The sequence below is a fragment of the Anomalospiza imberbis genome, chromosome Z, assembly GCF_031753505.1.
Source record: "Anomalospiza imberbis isolate Cuckoo-Finch-1a 21T00152 chromosome Z, ASM3175350v1, whole genome shotgun sequence".
In the NCBI taxonomy this organism is placed as follows: Eukaryota; Metazoa; Chordata; class Aves; order Passeriformes; family Viduidae; genus Anomalospiza; species Anomalospiza imberbis.
Genome location: NC_089721.1, coordinates 19,770,992 through 19,792,899, shown reverse-complemented (window position 1 = coordinate 19,792,899; position 21,908 = coordinate 19,770,992). Strand labels below are relative to the sequence as shown.

General features: G+C 38.7%; 1 protein-coding gene across 2 annotated transcripts in view; it reads right to left on the bottom strand.

The window, feature by feature from the left end:
* Positions 1-8,483, bottom strand: part of RGS7BP (regulator of G protein signaling 7 binding protein) — a 34,181-nt gene extending 25,698 nt beyond the window's left edge. The window contains exons 1-2 of one of the 2 annotated variants that reach the window (XM_068176322.1): positions 7,793-8,483; positions 4,940-5,106 (exon numbers count right to left, since the gene is read on the bottom strand). In XM_068176322.1, coding sequence (XP_068032423.1) covers positions 4,940-5,106; positions 7,793-7,951 — 326 coding nt within the window. In that variant the 5' untranslated portion in view covers positions 7,952-8,483. The remainder of the gene's footprint in view (positions 1-4,939; positions 5,107-7,792) is intronic. The other variant, XM_068176323.1, reaches the window with a different exon arrangement.
* Positions 8,484-21,908: the final 13,425 nt, after the last annotated feature.

Below are 21,908 nucleotides of genomic sequence, written 5' to 3'. Positions count from 1 at the left end.
AAGCAAGACTATGATAGTCTTTCTCTGCAAATGATTGCAATCGGGATGTGATTTTTAGCTGACTTTCTCAACCTTCCATGAACTTAGGGGAACTTAAAATTACCAATTATAAAAGTAACAGATGCACATGGGTCTCAAATAAGGAAACTTTTTTTGAATTTTCCCAGGGAGATCTATGATGACTTCGTCACAGGCTGGAAGGGACACCTAGAACTAATTTGGTCCAAGCCTCCTGCTCAAAGCAGTGTCAGCTACAGAGGGCTATGCAGGGCCATGACCAGTTGAATTCTCAGTATCTCCAAAGACAGAGACTCCAGAACCTCTCAGTGCACCTGTTCTAATATTCTACCTGTCTCACAGTAAAAAAGGAGTTTAAAAATTTTTAAGTCCATTTTTATTTGTATTTCAATTTTTACCTGCTGTCGTATCACTGTATATCACTGAGAATAGTTTGATTGTATCTTTTTTACACTAGTTCATCAGGTAGTTTTTATGCATATGGATAATATCCTCCTCTCATCCTTCTCTTCTCCAAGCTAAACAATCTAGGTCTAGCAGCCTTGCTTTGTATGTGGGATGCTGCCTAACCATCTTTAGGTAGCTGATTAGACCTGCTTTGGATGCCCCTTCCTCCTTGCTACTAGGGAGCCCATTGCTGGACTCAATATTCCAGATATGGTCTCAACAGCCCTCATTCTTGAGTAGACAGGAATGGTGAACTCCGTCGACCTGCTGGCAACGTGTCCCAAAGAAGCATAGGAGGCTGCTGGCCCTCTTTGCACAAGGGCACAGCACTGGCTCATGTTCAACCTGATGTTCACCAGAACCCCCAAGATCCTCTTCTGCAAAGCTGCTGCCCCACTGTGTACTAGTGTAGAGGTTTATTCCTCCTTAGATTTTGGACTTTGCAACACCAGTCAGAAAAACAGAGAAAAATTGCTTTTAGAGCTATGCTCTCACAGATGTACATTGCCATGCACCCCTGAGCTCCTCACACAAGTTTTGTTTCATGCAAAAAAAGTCACTGCCAACATATATATCAGACTGTCACAGAGATACTGCCAGTTCTGGTCTCAGTGTGCCAAGTGCACACATTATGTAAGCATATCAAGTGCTTGAGAATATGTAAGGACGTTTACAAAAGTGTGCGCACAGTTGTGCAGACCTGTATCTTAAAATACAGTTCTGAGTTATCTTTCTGTTGACATCCCAGACTCAGTGGACTCCACTTATAAAGCCAGCTGATGAAACCCTGTTTGATGAACTCTAACAGATCATCACTCTATCATTCCATAAAGCAGACTCCCTTCCATAACAGAAATCTGCATCTTTCCGCCCCATCTTCCTACTGTTACAAATACTTTTTCCTTTCTTTTTCTTTGGAAAAAATCATACTGACTCATTTTCTTGTTGCTGTGCTTTCTCCAGTTTTGACCATGACAACTAATACTATAAGGATGCACAATGTAAACACTTAGAGATTTTTAATTTCTGCTGCATTATACAGCAGATAATGTGATGAAAGGACCAAACCTTACTCACCTTCTTCAGAAGACAGCTCATTAAAAATCACTAACAACTTTTAGTATAAAAGCAGGAATTGACCTAAGTCCTGAGAAAACCAACACTGAAAGGAGGGTTTACTTTGATTTGCATTCCAAAAGGAACATTAATTAAAATTAGGGTATTTCAATTTAGATTATTTTTATTTCTAATATTTATTCCCCATTGCTAATATCTCACTACTTCTATAATAAAAAGATATCAGAGCAAGTAAAGAAGAGGATGTAATATCTATGAGGCCCTATTAAGTTGGAGAATTAATTTGAAGTTTACTTTTTCAGTAATATTTTTTTAGTAAATAGGTTTTTAAACACATCACAGTGTAAAGATGTCTTTATTCAACCTCAGCTTTTTTTGAGTAAAAGATCTTCATATTTAGAGAAATCACATTTGTCAGACACGGATTGTTCATATGCAGTCTTTGCTTACTGAGTGCTGGGTAGCAGCCGAGAGAAGCCATTGCTCTAAGCACAACTTATATTTTGTATCTTTGCGTATTTTTTAACAAAATCTCTGCTACCAGCCATTAGGTTTGAGCTATATGGGGTGATATGGTCTACTCCAGTGTGCACTTTATAACTTTTTATGTTTCCTTTCTACTTCATCGTCTTTATCTTTCTTTCTCTCAGTTTTTAAAACATAAGCATGACTTTCACTTCCCCTGCTTCTATAGCTGAATCTGCTTTTGTTGGCATATCAGTGTAGCCTTTTTCTACAGGTACACTTGCAGCTTTCTCTTGTTCACATTACATCACTGTCCTACACTGATGTATGCCTAATACAAAAAATGTATTTTTTTTTGTCCTCATGACTTCTATCCTGCTCAGTTCCTAATGCATTATCTCCACTTCAGCATTTCCTTCCCTTCCCATAATTTCCAGATTTCTTCCCAGAGCTGCCTTCTGCAGCACTAGAGGATTTGCTTTTGTTTCTTTCTTTCCAAGTCTCTGCATTTTTCCTCCTTGTTACCTTGCTTAGTCTTGTAGAACAAGTGAATTAGGAAAGGAAATAGGTGCCTCTTCTAATTGTCCAAGTCAGGTGTGTATTTAAGAGTCTCAAATGCACTAGTGCCAACAGGAGTTGGACTAGGTGATCTCCAGATGATCGCCAGAGGTCCTTCTAATCTTAACAATTCCATGATTCTGTGAAATCTCGATATATTCAAAAAGGAACAGCACAACATTAAGATGTCTGCTAGTTTTCCAAGGAAAACACAGCACAAACAAGACAAATGAACTTTGTATTCTCTTGGACAGTGACACCAACTTCTCGAAAGTAAGAGAGCCATGCAACACCTCAGGTAGATCACTTAGAGACGAACTAAACATTACTGATTGCCTTAATTAATAGAATGTTGCTCCCTCGTGAAATGTTATAGTCTGGTGACATAAACAGCTACTTGCTATTATTATTTTTAGGTGAAAAAGCAACACATTTTCTTTAATAAGTTTTGGAAGATAGAACTTGTCATGCTACTCACTGCAGAATTATGCATTTTGAACTAAAGCAGTGAACTAAGTAAGCCTTCATCCCATATGCTGAATAACAGTGGATTCTGAGCAGCACACTACCCTCCTGACTATCCAATACTAAGGATGATTGAATGCATTCCTGTCCCTAAGCATTTTTCTTCCTGATACTTTTTCTTCTTATCCAATTAGATTCCTATGCCACATCCTATTTCATATGTACTACATCAGTCTTTTTGCTGAAACAAAGACTAAATTTCTGAGACTATTTATTACTCCTCTCCTTCTATTTATTTTTGCTTTTTTTAAATCTTCATTTCCCACCTTTCCTCACAAATATACCAAAAAAGTTAATGTCTCGCATGGCTTTCCTCAGCTACAGAAGGGTGGGGATGCAAAGCATATCTTGTAAAATGTGTGTCAAACCAAACAATTTCCAGAGAGTTTCTAACACCTACCAGTTGTTATGGATATCACAGTATTATCAGAGTTATTTAAAACAGTTTTAGATTAGCCAAATGTCAATCTCGCAGCAAACAACCTTCAGGACATTTGTGTATATGACAGACTTCCAGCTGCAAAATAATTGCTTAAAAAACCCATGTACCTTCTAAATGAGCATGTACCAATTGTTTTCTTTACAGGGGAAAAATATTTAAAAGTTACAAAATAGGTTCAGCTACTCAAATGTATTATTTTGGTTTATATTAGTTTTTCTTTTGAGTCTGAAAGCACAAAAGATAAATTTCACTATTGTTTGTTTTCACATTTTCAATGTACTGGTTAAAAAGAACTGTGTCTATTCATTGCTGGTGTTTTTAAAAGTTCCTATCGACGTTAGTATTTTAAAAGCATGTATTTTGTTTGAGGAACAAATCAGAGGTCACAAAACCAACTTAAGTGACTTTGCATGAAGTCTTACTTGAAAATGATGACAATTCTACTAAAATATCCAACCAGTATCCTCTTCTGTTTGGTTTGTAAGTTTGGGCTCCCGTTATATTCCAAGCCTATACCAGATTTCTTTTATATATTACAGTGATGAAAAGAAATTAAATGGGGATTAGGCAGAGCTACAAAAAAATAAGGTGTTTTCTTTTTCTAGTGGTGCAAAATAGCTTATGGTAGGTAAGACATATGCAGAAAGTTCTGACAAAGTGTAATCAGAAAGACATGACTCAGGGGGTACATGTATAAATACAAATGTCCCAGTCACCATACTGTGAAGAACCCACATGGAATTAGCTGCACGAATTCCCATTTTTCAGGAAACAGCTATTTATGCTGGTTGATCTTGCACTGAGGCATAGTCTCAAGTATGCAGTAATACATTCTGTCACCATGGAAAGCAATGTACATAATGTAATACTAAAGAATAAATTAAAACATTATATGCTGGCCAAGCTTTCGTTCTTATTTCAACACAAACAAGGGTTTAAAAGCATGCAGAAGGTAAACACAAGTTATTACAGTAGTTTTTGTATTCCACTCACTCATTTTGCACCTAATTTTGGTTTAATTTTGTTGAGTCTCTAGTTGAGCTGAGCTAGTTGTCTCTTAACTATTTAATTAGGCATACTCAATGAAAGACTGGACAGAAAGCTACTGCTACTTCACCCTTGAAGGGCATGACTTCCCCCTTGATCTGTAGTGATATGCAGTAAAATCCTGTTTGTCTGACATAAAAGCATTCAGTGAAATCAGAAAGATATGTTCTTGGTAAGGGGACCAGGATTTATCTAAAATTGCATAAGGATATAGACATTCTGCAAAATTTGTGGTCATACACCTCTACGCCTAAAACAGAAAAACACAAGGTAATGCTTTTCCTGAAAGTTTCCATAATGAGTACTTAGCAAAGATTTGCACATGAATATGACTTTAATTAAACATAAGTTGCCTCCTACCCAGAAATTGCTGCTAGTTTTTGATGAGCCTGATAGGCCATCTCACATCCTCGGGTTCGAGTTTTGTGCAATTCTGCATGCAGAGAAGGACAGGTGACGGAGACATCCCCAATAGAAATGACCAGCTCCCGATAGAGAGCCACCTGGGTATTGAACTCCTGGACAAGCTGAAAAACAAAAATGAGTTATATGCATGAGAATTTTTAACTACATTGGTAAAAACAATCATTTTTTTTAAAAATGTGCCCAGTCTAGGGCTTGTTCCTGCTTCTCACAATTTCATAGCACACAGGATCAAGAGCACACGATTCAGTAAACAACTAGAGACTCCATGGCAGCTGCTTCTTCTGTGAGCTATAAATGTTCATCTGTAGGAAAGTAGTGTTTCTGCTTTTAATATCTGAATGTGTTTGAGTTATTAGTATTAAATATTAAGCAGACAAAAAAACATCTGTTTTACTAGTAGCATGAGGTTATTTTTTGCTATCATGAAAGGCGAAAATATCTCCAGAAATTACTGCCTTTGCTTCTCCTGCTTCCTGATTAACAGCATCTACAGGGACTAGAATGTAGCATTTGCTTTTGAATCGGCAATTTTTCTAATTTATTTTGTAATGATTTCTGTTCTGTCACTTTCCTTCAACCCAGATTTCTGCCTTAAAACTCATCTGCTGTTACTGAGAAGATGTACCAGATAGGCACTTTCCTGTTAAAATTCCAGAAAGCACCTTTTCTACAGTGCATGTGGGAAAAAGAAACAAATGAGAAAATAAACACTACAACCTGTACAGAAATCAAATATCCAGCAGATATACACAGATATTATTGGATAAATGGGTAATTTCAGCATAATGGAAAGATCATTACTGTTTAGTTCCACTGATCATGTACATGGAATGATATTTTAAGGAAATGAAGCATTTGCTGTCTTCTGAAAGAATGCATATAAGATCATTTGCTCCACATGGTGGTGGGGGTGGAAGGATTGGAGTAATAGAACAGAATATTTATTTATCTGTGTTTTGACCTCAATTTCCAAAGTACATAAAAACAGACAAGAGTAATTGCTCATAATTCTGCAGTCATCATTACCACCAGAAGTTCAACATATCCTAACATAAAAACATACTAATAACCTAGAGATACCAATCTTTAAAGTCAAGTCCTCAAATTCTCATGCTCAGGAAATAAACGAGTCACTTCTGAAGTATTATATTCATACCCTTCATGCATCCCACTGCAATTGACTGTATAGATGAGAACTGGTATCAAAAATAGTCCTGACCATGCTTTCTTAAATTTCATTTTAAGAACAGCAAATAAGTTCCTCTGCTTCAGGAGCAGCAAGTCAACCCAAGTACATTTCAGTACATCTGCACCCTCCCACACCCAGATCCCAAACAAACCCAAAAGCACACACCAAACAAAGCCCTAGGCACAATGTTTGCTAAACAAGTCCTCAACTCTTAACATTCTGTAGTTTAAGAGAATGCAATGGAGGCAATGGAGAGGAAAAAAAATTGTACTGTGTTGTGTCATAGTGTGATTATTCTGCATTAGGAAGAAAAGTGCTGCATCCTGCAACTGGTAACTGGTTGCACCAGATACACTTTGCCAGTTCTCACCTGACATTCCTTGTTTAAACAGACCATCCAGCCACCTTAGCATTGCCCAGGAAAACAAAACCACACACATGCTGCTGAATTGAGACATAGAAAAAGAAAAAAACCACATTGATTTTACCTCCCGGATCCTATCATAACTTGATAATCCACCAATAAAACATATTTTATTTCTAATCACTTAATTCTAAAAACTTCTCTGTAACTAATCACATTATGGTGTTGGGAATGAGAAAAAAAGGAGAACCTAGTAAGATCCACTTGTTGGGTATATTTATAGAGCTACTGTGGCAGCTTTTGTTCCTTCATACACTGGGAATTGCTCCCAGTCTTGAAGCATCAGAGTGGATAATCTCCCAGCACATTTTTCAGCACTAGAGTAAAAAGAATTGCCAGAATCCAGCAGATTAGAAGTAGCAGCTCCATTGCTACTGGACAGAGCTTTAGCCAGGTACAGATTTGTCCAGAAAAGTAGCAGCGACTTCATTTTTTCTCTACATCTGTCACTAGCTAGAGGGGTCATTTTGAGGCCCAGTGTCAGGCTGACTGTAGCTCAAGGAGCCTGAAAGGGGGAATACGGTGCTGATATGGAGGAAAGTGTAAGGATGCAAGCATTTTGAACATGACTGGAGAAAAATTTCATACCAGAATGTGACAGTCCACAAATAACACAGACGGAGGTGTTTCACCTGAGGTTTTACAATTGCAACCAGCTACTCTGGGAAGACTGGTAACAGGTACCATATATATCAGGGACAGAAATTCAGGGCCTCTAATTCTGTGTCTCCTTATTTAGAATGATACTAGAGCAAGCATGCGGCTGCTGCACAAGACAGCAAGTAGTGCAGTAATTCATTGGAGGCAACTATTCTACCCATTTATTCTTCAGTACACCCAAGCCTGGGTACAGATTTGGACGGATCTACTAAAAAGCAACTCCAGCTGCTTTGCGGTGTGTGTACGAGGGTGAGAACTCCTGCTCTCGCAGAATTGTCCAAGCGCCCGGCTCCGTTCCCTGTTCCGCAGGTCTCTTCGTACCTCCCGGCTCCCGCTTTGGAACCGCGGCGAGTTGGGGTGCAGGGCAGCACCCTGGAGGGGACTGCGGTTTTGAAAACAGTGCAACTGCACGTGATGGGAATAGCCAAGGTGGCGAGAGGAATGGCACCGCTGCCTGCGCCGGGAGAGCCCGGAAAAGGTAAAAAACTATGGCAAGCCCGCCCGAGGTACCTACCATTTTACAGTCGTCCAGGGTTCTCTGGGTCTGATAGGCACTATCGGAGCCGCTGCCCCGGCGTTCGCTGTCGCGGCCGTGCGGCGAGGTCCTGCTGCCCTGGAAGATGGAGGCGGCGGAGCGGGGGCGCTTCCTGCGCCCGCTCGGTGCAGCGCTCATGCACACGCATCCGCCGCGCGGAGCCGCCCGCGGGCGCGGGCAGCGCCTTCCCCCCCGCCGCCGCCGCCGCTGCCCCGGGCACGGGGGCAGGCCCGCGCCGCTCGTCGCCTCGGCCGGACCGGAGCCGCGCCGCTCACGGCAGCGAGCGCGGCTGCTGTGGGCGATAGCCTGGCGGCTGCGGGAAAGCCCGGGGAGCGCCCTGCAGCATCGCCTCCGCTACCGCGGGGAGAGGCGGAGGGACTGGCGCCTGCCCTCCTTCAGCAGCATGTCAGTCCCCGCGGAACCGCCCCGCCGGTGGCATGCTCCGCCGTCCTCCTTCGCGCAGCCGGCGGGTGGAGGAGGGGGGAGCGCGACCGTGCCCGCTGGGGAACAGCTCCCATGCGGCGCCCAGTGCTCCCGGCGGGGAAGCCCGACCCGCTGCGTGTGGCCGGGCGCCCGCCGGGAGCGGCGCGGAAGGTCCGGAAGGGCTGGAACTGTCACCGGCACCGCCCCCGCGGGGCGGGCGCGCAGCGTCCGCGCCCGCCGCGCCCCGAGCCCGCCCGCGCCGTGAGGGGGCAGGGGCAGGGCCGCGCGGCGCCGGGCCCAGCCCGGGGAGCCGCCGCCGCCTTGCCGGGAGTCGCCCCGGCGCACCCCGGGATCGTAGGCCACCGCCCGCTTCGCGTTCGCCGAAGTTGATACCGATCTTCAAGAGGGGTGCTTAGGCGTCGCTTTTCTTTTTAAAAAAATTTGGTTCGCTGCTCAATGTTTATCAAATTTAGTCAAATGTTAGAGAGTGCCCCAATGAGGGACACAGGGATGGTTGAGGATCTGGAGGGAAAGCCTTATGAGGAGCAGCTGAGGTCACTGGTTTGTTCGGCCTGGAGAAGAAGACCCTGAGGAGAGACCTCATTGTGGTCATCAGCATCGTCGTGAGGGGAAGCAAAGGGGCAGGTGCCAATCCCATCACTCTCACAACCAGTGCCAGGACTTGAGGAAATGGCATGAAGCCGAGTCAGGGGAAGTTTATGTTGGATATCAGAAAATTTATCACCCAGAGGGCGGTGAACACTGGAGCAGGCTTGCCAGGGAAGTGTCACAGAACCAAGCCTGACAGAGTTCAAGAAGTGTTCGGAAAACATTCCCATTCATATGGTGATATTATTGAGGTGTCCTGCACAGGGACAGGAGCAGATTCAGTGGTCCTGAGAGGTTCCTTCCAACTCAGCATATTCTGTGATACTATGACTTACTTTATGTCTGTAAAAAAAACTTCATATTTTGGGGCTCTAACAAAAAGTTTGGTGTTTGTGATACAAGAAGATTGTATTTGTTAATTGTAGGAAAGATTAAATAATAATTGAGTGGAGAAACTCCTCTGTGCACCAGCAGCACAGTGCAGTTGCAGTTCACCAGGCTGATGCTCACAGTCCTCCCAGGCCGTGGGCACCAGCCCCTCCAATGCAGAGGGCTGTGGGGCTGTGCCCGTTCTCTGTCTGTAGCTCCCTGGGGGCTCTTGGGGACTGCACTGCCTCAGCACGAGCTATGGCTGGAGCCGGCTTCAGCTTCTGCTGGTCCTGTTCCTTTCTGTACCCAGTGAGCTATGGCTGTTTAGCTCCCTTCGGGTATAATTGTATTTTTTCAGACCGCTGAATAAGAGCTTTTTTGTGTTTCGGTAATGTTCTTGAATGCAAAGCAACATCAAATACATCACACAGAGAAACCTAGTCTTGCCAGGGAGCTTGAATATGCCATCAATGGCACTCTGGCAGCTTGCTTGAGGAACTCTTTTCAGGCTGTACTGAACATTACTGTAACACAGACAATCTACTATCCACTTTAATCTGGATATGGCCTATGAATCTACTTTGAAACTCTTTAGACTTTTCCTGCTATTTTCACAAAAATGTTAGTTACTGTATATGTGGTTGTATGGATGCATTTGCAGCACTTGCAAAAGCTGTCATCACATTAGTTAAAGCTAAAAGGACCTTGCAATTGTAACTTTACCTTTGTAAACATACTACTAGATTTTCAGAAATCTGTGCAGAAGAACTTGCAGTTTGCTGGTTCTATTTTAAGGACATCACTTTTTTTTTTATAGTTAATTTAATTCTTTTATAGGAAGTAAATGCATGATTATGCTTTGGGCCAGGACATCATACTGCTACAATATAGAGAAAAGACATTTCCTAATGACAAGAAAAATATTTTTAATATTGGTAAAAAGCAAAATGAATACATCCTCTCCTCACATCTATATAGGTAAAAAAAAAAAATTTGTAAAGGGAAATAAAATATAACACTATGCTATACCAGTGCTAGTATTTTATTTGTTGCTTAAGGATCATTTTAGTCAAATGTTGTAGTCTTTTTTCAGTCTATTTCTAGTCTTATTAAGAGCTACTCTAATAGCAGTAATGAAATAATGCTAATACTAAACCCAACAACAATAACAATAAATCTATCAAAGAGTACAGCATGTTTGCTTTTACGTTACCTGTCTTGGCTGAAGCTCTGGTGCCTTGCAATCAGCACCAAAGTCCCACTGACTTTTAAGAAAGATTATAATTTAGTTCTGGTGATATATCTGCCCTATATAAAGCTGAGTCATAGCTGAGTTTTGTCCATCAGCCAGCATCTGGAACAGTTTTGAAGTTCTAGTGACTTCTTTCACTTCACGTGGTGTTTTCAGTATGTCCACATTTGGAAGTCTATATGGTGATTCTTTCTGTAATATGTAAGACTCCATGTTTTCATAATTGTTCTGGCTGACCTCTGAAATCATCACGGAATGTGGTGAATTTGATGGCACTTCATCAGCATAACCCAGGGTTATGTTGGAGAAACATGTGAGTGACAGATGCCTGAAGTGACAGTTATCAACTCAGTCTGGAATATATAAGAAACAATGATTTTTGTAGGCATCCCAGGAATGGGGATAGGGAAAACAGCTCCAAGCTAAGCCACCAAAGATTGTTGCAGGGTGGGCAGTGGAAGCAACAAAACTTGAAAATACCAACGTTTGAAAATATATATCGCCAGGAAGCAAAGCTCTCTTTTGAAAACAGATGTATGTAAGTATGTTGAAAACTTTCCTGAAGAGAGAGACATGATTCTTTCTTCTTGTCTGAGCTAGTGTTTCCGTCAACTTTTCCTTACTCTAGCCATCTCCTGATGTTTAATGGATTGCAGGAAGCAGGGGCTTGTTGCTCCCTCCAATGACATCCTCTCAAGACCACAGGCAGGTGACCTTCAAATAAGTTCAGAAAGTACATGGCCTGTTACAGTCAAATTCTTTGCAGCTCTGTAACTCATAATGAACCAAAAGTGTATATGTGGGCTTTCCTCTGCCTAGCCAGAATGCTAATTTCAAAAAATCAACTGAGATGAAGTTTTTTTTTTTTAACTTGTGGGTTTCTCTTGTTCCATTTTGTTGTAATCTTTGTCTGTTGTAATCTTTGCTTTGGTTGTTGGCTTCTGATGATATTTCTCAAGGGTGTGTAGAATGTAATGGACTGGATAAGTTATGAAAGAGAGACTAATTTCCCAAGAAATGTGAAGAGAAGTCCTTGTAGGTAAAAAAAGAGGAAGAGATATGTAAAATTTAAGAGGAAAAAAGGCCATTTCTCTAGAGACAGATACATAGAGAGAAGAGGAAACCAAGAAGCGGGTACTGAAGGAAAAAAGAAAGTATTTCTGCATGATCTTCATAAGACAGAAAAATAAACTATATGTTTTAAAGTTAAATTGAAAATGAAAACAAAAAAAATATAGACTTTTCTAAATTTTTATAAAATATGTATTATAAAGAAATTGAAGTGATGTAAAGACAGATTTAAGACAGCGCACAGATTTATACCCTGAAAATGTGGGGTGAGATCAGTGTCTGGAGATAAAGCACTTGAATTTTTGCACCAGGCTTCCTGTGGAGTAAAACTGTTTAACTATCATGAATAATAATGTAATAATGCATTTGAAAGTCACAACTTTAATGGCCATTTCTTTTTCATAAATAATTTCATAAGACTGGGAAGTTAGGGAAAGGAATGCCACAAGAGGGACTGTTCCATACTGATTCCATAAAATCTTTTATGTATCCAAAGTGTCAGTCTTCCTGACTTCAGAGGTTCTCCAGCAGAGACATCTCCCAGCACCCTTTCACTTCAGCCTGTGCTCAGTGCAGTGCTTACCAAGTCAAATTATTTTGTAGCAAAGATTACATACATTAGTGTATTTTCAGTATGTACCAGTTTAATAGCAAGATATATAAAAATATAATATTCAGTTTCTTTAGAAGTCAGTGCTTTTAACTGCAGGTGCATTCTGAATCTAAAAAAAATTTACATAGATACCCTTCAAATCAAAGAAACACATTTGTGTTGAGAAATTTATAGTCAGTCAATTCCACAAACACAGGCAGTCTATCAGTTAAACTTTTGAAGAAGACAGGAACACTTTCCTAAGTTCTGTAGTCTTAGAAGTCCCAATAATTTCTAAGTTAATTTAGGAAGTTAAGTGTATTAGTGAAGTGTCCATGAAGTGTATTAGCAGCGGAGATGCTGATGAAAAGGCTTACTTTGCTTGCTGTCAAATTTAAAAAAAATGTAATCACTAGAGAGACTGTAGCTGTCAGCCCAGTACAGGCATATTGCCCTTGGTTAGGAATGCATGAAACAACATGCTTAAGCTAGCAAAAATGTAAAAATGGCTAAGTATGCTATACTTGCCTTCTCTGTAAGTGTTGCAAAAGATTGTAATATTTAAGTAATGTCTTGAGGATTCTAGAAATTATTATGGTTAAGATATTTGGCACTTAATAACCATTGCATTCTTTAAACCAGAGAATGAAGGAAATCCTAAATCAGATAACCCAGGATATGTTCCCACCTTCTCTAGTTCTTTACCACATATATTTACAACATGAATTTACACAGAAATATCTGTGGGAACACTCAGGAAGATAGCCAACTAATTTTTTCAAATTTATCTGCATTTGCCCAGCACAAGATAGGATTTAATGGCAAGGAGGTCTAAGAAAATGTTCCATAGAATCATATACCTATTGCTTTCACCTCTATATTTTTTTAAACACAGTATCATTAATACCATAATATTAAAGCCATCAGCACTTCTGTTATTAAGTGGGGGGGAAAAAAGCCTTCTTTAAAAACCCAAACATTATTACAGAAAGTCTTCAAACTGCAGAAATGAAGAATTATTACTGAAATGAACAAGGTTAAGATGAGTTTCTCATTATGAAAGTATGAAAGTGGATGATTTACTTTTAGCTCTAGTGTATTCAATACAATAGAGAATGACTATAAATAGTGTAGACAATGCAATAAATTAATACAATTTTTCCTTAATATGACCTAAATTTTTTATTATCATAAAAAATCTGACATAAAGCCACCCAAGAAATGGAAGATAATAGAGACCACTGATTAATCTTCCTGTTAAATTCTGTAAAAAAACCAAGAAAAAATATCATTAGTGTCATAAAACACAAAGCCCAAAATTATTAAAAGATATGTGTAAGAACTAACAATTAAAAACTAAGTTTAATGATATTATTAAAATTCCTTAAGAGACACAACTCTCATGACAATTTAATAAAAGACTGCAGAATAAAATATTTTAATAAAGTCTTACAATGAATCTGTACATTATTAATTGACTGGTAAGATTAAACTCGAAGTAAAAGATTACTGTTATTAAGGAAGAATAGGAAGAGCTATGGAAAAGAAAACACAATGCATTTGTGAGGAGCTCTTAGAGAGACGACTAAGAGAATAGAGCTTTAGGCAAATGGATGTTTAAGTAATTAAAGTCTTTAGATGTATCAGTGCTCTACTACTTAGAAAATGCAATGTTTGGCATATATATAATGCAATGTTTGGCATCAAGCACTTTAGAGAGTGCTTGATGGATGCAATAAGATAAATATGCGAATTTTCTGGTTTTGTATTAAATGTATAAACTGCAGTAATTTATGCATTCAGGGAACACATACTTAATTCAAAAAACAAGTATGGTCTTTCAAGAATCCAAGATTATTAACACCAGACCCAAGTACTTTTCATCTTGCTTATGTCTGCAGGAAAAAAGCCTGGATCAATACAGAGGCCTCGACTGCATCTTCAGAAGCATAAAAAGTCCTGTACTTTATAAAAGTGGAGAGATGGCAAAATTTGCGTTCATTGTCATGTTCATGGCTGTTCTGTAGTGGTGACTAGAAATAAAAGGCCTATACAAAATCTCTGGTTTATTCAGTATAAGAAACGGTTTTGCCACTGTCTATACTGCCTCCTGGTCACGCAGTCCCAGAGCTCAGGAATGGAACAGAACACAGCATAAACTATGCCAACAAAAGGAATCTTGCTGGTAGGCTACGTGTTTACATTTTTTAAATAAATAGTATTTTTATAAACTTTTTACTGCTCTCTTTCAAGATTTTTAAAAGCAAAGGTCAAATAACATTTAAAAAAGGACGAATCTTTTCAGACAGCAAAGGCAAGTCAAGGATAGTAAAACTTGCTACTGTATCTAATGTAAATATAGCACAAGAATTGTGCTGTTACAAGGAATAATCTAAATGTATCTATGTTTCAGAAAAAGTGACCTAATGAAAGTGTGGATGCTAAATCAGACTGGACACTCAGTAATTTTGACAAATTTCTATTTATGTTATTCAAAGATGAGAATACAACTCAAAATAGGTAAACTCATTGGAAGTAGGAGTGCTCTGAAACCTCTTCTACTTGTCATCCAAATTTCACCTGGTGAAACAGCCTTTCTGGTCTAGTTTGTATCTCTGCTCCTCTGGTCTCCTTGATAACTATTCACTAGCTACATGTTAAAGATCTTGTAGCCCTACAAACTATTTTCTTACATCAATTTCAGTTACTCTGTTGTGTCTGTTATCTGATTGGAAGAGATTTTTGAAATGATCATTACTGGACTTTAGAATTGACATGGTATTGAAATGAACAGAAATGGATCATATCCTGTTAAGAACTATCATCTGGATTGTTACACTTCAGGTTAAATACCCATTTGAAAGATGTATTTCAATAACCATATTTTCATAATTTCTTTAAATGAAAGCCTAGATCTCATGAGAAGTGATGTTGTTTCTATGTAAGTGTCATTACAGCACACCACCATGACTTAATCTACTTTTGGTACATGGTAAGTACAGCATAGTTCATTTTTACATGAAAAAGCAGTTTGGATTGAATCAAATGCCCAGTGGGGATTCCAGGGGGGGAAGCTGAGCTCTTACTCTGCCTTACAAGATTTTTGGCCTTGTTGCTCTTAGTAACTGCCCTGAAATCAAGACATTCTTGGTAGGAATACATATTGCCAAACGTGTTTGTTGTACTTGTCCTTAATGAGTCATCAACCTTCTTTCCTTAAGCTCATCAAGCTGCAGAATTGACATTTTTTAATTAATGGGTAAAATTTTCAACAGGCAGAGCAAAACCTGTAATTGTTCTTGATGAGCACTATGTATTTCCAAGAATCTGGCTGTGCATTGTGACAGACAAGGACAGTAATGAGGATGATTTTTTCTTGTTTGCCTAACTTTTGAATATTACTATACTCTTTCAAAAATCTAGAAAATGCTTGAGGGACAATGATGGTGTTACCTGGTGTTAATCCAATGACATTCACTTGAAGCAGGGAGAATTTTAAGGAAAACTAGAACTGAATAAACCAGGGAATTTCAGAAAAATAGAATATGAAAATAAAATAAAATTTTAAAAAACCCAAATCCAGCCAACCAACCAAAACCCCCAAACCAAGAACAACAAAAAAACCCACCCAATCCAAAAGAAACAAACAACCCAAACCATACATATCATCCATGTGAAAGCAAATGAAAGATTCCCTCTGTGCCCCCACTCCACATTATCTTAGTATAGTGGAATGGTGGCTTCTCAGAAAATACTCTCCAGAATTTCCAGTTTTGTTGCCTCATTATATGCACAATTCTCCAAACTTTACTTAGGTGAAGATTGCTTTGATTTTATCCCTTTACCTGTGTAGAAAGGTTGGTAATCATTATTGAGATGTGCTGGTTTGCTGGTATAGGCTTCTAGATTTACCTTGTTGGTTGGTTATTGAGGTGTGGAGAAATTCATAATGAAAAAAGTGTCCTTCTGTTTGTGGTGGCAGGTGCATTGCTTGGAAACTGAGAAACGTGGATGAAGGCTCTGCCTGGCAATTTCCTTCTATAATTCTTCCTCCTCCTTTCTTCTTTGCAGGTGAAACAAGAAGAACCCTTTCTAATGATTCTTCACTGGGCTTTGTATGATAATGATAAAGAATCAAGAAGTTAAACACAAGTATGAATTCAGAATAGGTAGGGTTTAGGGAGACATATTCACAAAGACCAGTGTTTCTGACAATGTATTTCAAAAGAGAAAAAAGAAAAAGCAAAGCATCTTAAGTTTTAATGAATCTTCCTTCTTGAAATTTGTTTGTAATATCCTGAATGAGCCTGTTGTGCTGTCAGTAAAGAGCTAAAGATCTGAGAATGTATGACTATTTTCCTAAAAATATAGGACTGAATTACTTTGTAGGGGCAAGGAATTTGGTTCCAATGTTATTTTATGGACTTGCATTTTCTTTTTTTGTCTTTTTTTTCCAGTTCTTTTTAAACTTTGTCCTGTTGTTTCTTTGCTTTATGTTCTTCACAGTTTATGTCATATATTTTTAATTGGCTAATTCTTGTCTTCTCTTTTTTCTTGTAGTCTTGTATTATCCTTCTTTGAAATGTTTTGTACTTAATTTTTCTGGTATTGTTTCTCACTCATTTCTCTGTTGTCCATACTCACATTTGTTTTTTCTGTGTGATCAAAGAACAGTTTTGTATTTTGTTCTTTTAAATAACAAGTGAAACTATAGCTGTGAGGTTAGCATGTCACACCTCCAAATATGAGCAAAATTCAAAGCTTATCCTACACAGGCTAAAACTTATGATGAGAAAGGAAGATTTATTATACAAATGAACTTTAGAAACTACATTAAAAATTAATATATAGAACCAGACTACACTATATGATAGATTTATAGGGCCAGAACCTTAGTCCCGTGTTTGTCTACCACACATAACCACAGAGGACTGGAGAAATCCAGTGAAATTCATGTAGGATGTATATAATATAGATTAGTATTTGCCTATATATTATTTCTTCGCCTTGTCTCTGGGGAGAGCTACAGTTGAGGGAGGAAAAAATAGTTTGAACAACAGCTCCATATGTAATCAGTGGGTTACTATTAACATGGGGCTAGTGTGAGTGGAGCTCAGCAGATACCTGCTGAGATTCCAGCTCTCAGTGTTCAATGTTTTCTGTGTTCTCCAGATGGTGGTATTGGGAATATACTTATTAATTTAGATGGCACAAATGTGAAAAGACACTGCTGGAACTCAGCTGAGAATTCATTGTGATCCTGACAAGCTGAAGATACCATCTTTATAAAAGTTGTGAAATCTTGTAAAGAAATGTGTAAGTTACTGCAATTTGGTAGAAGTTATCCATCATGGGGTAGGTAAAGCCCTGCAGAAAAAGAACAAATTCATATTTTTGCCTGTAGCCTTTTTCTATTTTACCTTCCATTTCTATTTATAGAACACCTGCTATTGACATTTGAAAGAGAATGTAGTGTTCTAAACATTGTTCGTCTGTTTTGTTTGTAAATATTTTCAGCTATTTTGAGGAAATGCCAAATGAAATCTTTACCAAACATCAATCAAGAGGATGCTACACATATAGATAAGCAGCATAAAGAGTATGAAAAATGGCCATGGTGGGTTTTTTTTTTTTTGTTGTTTTTCTCAGAGACTTGCAATAGATATAAAAAGTTTGCTTCCCTGAATGCACTTACTGGTTTTAGAGGAGATTGCTTAAATTCATCCGCTTTATGTGTAGCAATAGCACGATTCCTGCAGATGTACTTCCCATTTGCTGTCTTCAATAAGGAAATCTAAGTTGAATTTCCTAATACCTGTGGTTTGTTGGTTTATTCCAGGTGTGTGAATTCATCTGTGGCTTTCATAAGTTGTCTCAGACATATTTTTACATTCTTACTTTTAATGCAGCCTGTGGTATTTTCTCTGTCAATACAGCATAATTACTTCACATAATGGGTAGAAAAGATATTCTTTTTAACTAGTGGCCTCTCAAAATAGCCCTTGTCACAGCAGGACAAGCATACCATTTGTATAGTAGCAACATCTTGGTAGCTCTTCCAATCCTCAGGAACAATTACTTCAGGCAAGATGTAAATCCAAGACCATTTGAACCTATGCAAGATCTCTGGTTTGGCTTATAATCTTCTTTGAAATTAACAAGGAAACCATATAAAGTATGCTTTTGTACAGAAATACTTTTTAATAAACAGAGTAATTAAGTCTTAGTTAAAGCAGACTTTGCTTTTATTTTAGGCAGAAAGTGTTCAGATTCCCAAATGAAAATGTGACAAATAGTAACCAACAGAACTGGCTGTTGAGAATAGCAGTGCAGTAACCCAGGAAATGATAAAGCACAAGTTAGTTTGGCAACGACATTTATATGTAAAATAATCTTTAGAGTTGTGAAAACACATAAGTCCATTTCAATAATACTGGGACAGTCTCCCCAGGGAAGTGGTCACAGCATCAAGCCTGACAGTTCAAGAAGTGTTTCAACAATGCTGCCAGGCACAGGTGTTACTCCTGGGGTTTCCTGTGCAGGGCCAGGAGTTGAACTCGGTTGTCCTGATGGATCCCTTCCAACTCAGCATATTCTATGATTCTGAGAACACTGGACCACAAAGCAGCTCCATATTCTTGGATGTAGAGTTTTATGAGTTCTGCATCTTGACTTCACATCTGATAATGCATTTAGTTGGTGGGAAGCTGTAAGTACTCTCTGCTATATTCTGTATTATTCTAGTTGTGATTAACTATACTGTGTTACCATTGTAGTCCTGGGATTCTCCTGCTTTTTTAAAATAAAGTTTACATTTATTTTTAGCAGGAATTTTTGAATTAGTTTACCTGTCTATCTTGGAATGAGATTTATACTTTCTCCTAATACAACTTGACTTACTTCAGTAAACTTGGACCACAGAGGAATGTAGTCTATTTTTTATGTATTTGTTTCAGTCTAATTCTTAATGGGACATTACTCTAGTGGATCTATGAATTGATTATGCTTAACAACCATAGAATCATCGAATATCTTTAGCTGGAAGGGGCCCACAAGATCTCACAATGATCACTGAGTCCAATTCCTGACCCTGCACAACACAATCCCAAAAATAACACCTTTTGTGATCATGCCTGAGAGCCTTGTCCAAATGCTTAAGTTCTGGCAGGTTTGTGGATGTGATCACTTCCTTGAGGAGCCTATTCCACTGCCTGAATATCACCTGGATGAAGAACCTTTTCCTGATATCTAACCTAAACCTCCCCTGACACAGCTTGGTGACATTCCCTCAGCTCCTGTCACTGCTCACCAGAGATAAGAAATCAGTGCCTGCCCCTCCTCTTGCCCTCATGAGGAAGTTGCAGACACCAGTGAGGTCTCCCCTCAGTCTCCTCCAGGCTGAACAGACCAGGTGACCTCAGCCTCTCCTCATACAGCTTCCCCTCAAGGCCCTTCACCGCCTCCATGCCCTCGCTGGACACTCTCCAGTACCGTCCTTCTTATGCTGTAGCACCCAGAACTGCCCCCAGCACTCGAGGTGAGGCTGCCCCAGAGCAGAGCAGAGCAGGACAATCCCCTCCCTTGCCTGGTTGTGATGCTGTCCCTGATGCCCCAAGGACACGCTTGGCCCTCCTGGTTGCCAGGGCACTGCTGGCCCATGTTCATCTTGCCATGGACCAGAACCCCAGGGCCCTTTCCATGGCACTGCTCTCCAGCCTCTCATTCCCCAGTCTGTCTGTACATCCAGGGTTGCCCCATTCCAGGTGCAAGACCTGGTCCATGTCCTTGGTAAGCTTCATATAGTTTGTGATTGCCCAGCCAACATCACATCATCAAACTTAGTCTTAAGCTCAACTATGAAAATGAGATTTAGAAATCTTGCAATTTATGCAGTTTGATTCTAAAATATTACTTTATCTGCATAATATATGAAAGCAGATACTAATAAAACAGTACTCTGTTGAGTACTGTTGCTGACTTCTCGAGAGAATTTGTTGATAAAAGGATATGAATTATGTAGCATAGGAGTTATATGAATAGTATATGAATTAATAAGAGGAAATTTATTCTTGACAGCTACTCATTTAACAGTTGGAAACTGTTGTTTGGCAGAGTGAAAGAATGCAGCATCCAATAACATTTGTTTTATAGATATTGGGACTTTTTATTAGAAAGACTGACATTTATAAGGACTTATTTTATTATATTTATTATTTCTTTTATTACACGTATTAGTAGTACATAATGCAATCCCTAGACCTTTATACTTGAATTACCTATGTGGTTATTGCTTTTGAGTTTCATTGTGCATTCTTACTGTGAATAAAATATTTCTTACAAAATATTACTTTAAAATAATCTAATTTCTCTGATATACAGCACTCCTACCATTCACAGTCAACTGCAGGTGCATTCCTGTAAGGCCTATGTCTAAAACATACTGGACTGGCATGTCAAATGCTCTATACAGAGACTATATCTCTCAGAAATATTAGATAGTCTCAGAGGGGACTCTGGAGAACATAAGACAATTTAAATTAGATCATAGGTACTCACAAGGGATGCTAAAAAACAGCAAGCATTACAGTAAAACTTTGAGATTGACTGTGAAGTTGTCAGCAGTCCCTGATCTTAAACTAGCAGAAGTGTTTCTGTTGTTTACCACAGGTGAATTTGTTTTGAACCTTTAACTGGGAGAATAGTTAAGAAAATTGTTCAGGAAATGCTTGTGGGTGAGAATGGTTCCAAGAATGGATTTAAGAACCAAGCTTAAAATCTGTTAATTTGATGTACGTGACTATGAGCTGTTTTCATATATTCTCAAGTTCTGTCTAAATTTTTCAGTCTTCTCTATAGGAGTCATATAGTGTAATTAGAATCCTTTTACCTTCCTTTTGAAGAGGAAGCATGAAACAAACAAAAAAAAAGAGTGATTTTGACTTTTCAAAGCTTGTAAGTAAAATCCCACATACTCTTTGCAGGTTAGAACTGATTCCTGCATGAGAACAAATTCCCCTAGTTCATTCATCTTCCAAATTGTCTCTTGCCATCCAATCAATCTTTCTTCCTAAGTACAACGATGGATAAAACTTTATTTTTTACTCTTGGGGAAATACCTTGGGTTTCTCATCTTACAATAGGTCTTCATCATTTCTACTGTCTACTATTATTACTGCAAATCACATATATGTGATACAATAAAGGAAATGCTAGACTGGAAGTCCCCCTGCTTAGATAAACTTGAGTGATATATTTTGTGGCTTTGCTGGTTTTGTTAAATTTCTCAAAAGCATGAGCATAAACTAGGTAGCTTCAGAAGTGTTGGCACTACTGAAGGGCAAAACTAATTATGCTCTGTATGGTTATTCAGATTTGTGGGACTAAAGAGATAATACATATTTTTCATATTTTTTTTTCTGCTGAAACTTACAAAACTAATCTGTTTTTTAAAAAAGATTTCTAGAATTAAGGAATGTTTGCTGTAAATATATGTCATAATGATTTAGTTTGGAGTAGTTCTTCCAAAATATCTGAGTAAGAGCAAATCCAGAAGTCAGGGATTTGTAACACAAAAGGAAGCATTACAATACAGTACTATTAAAAGAAATTGCTGAAGAAATTAGGAATTTAAAATTAGCAAAAAAAAAAAAAGTAAATATTAATGTTTTATCTATCAGTATGCATACTGAAAATATCAGCATGTTAACACATGAACTAATCACATAGGCTAACAGCTACAGGTTATTATTGAAGTACAACAATATATTGGTGCATAAATG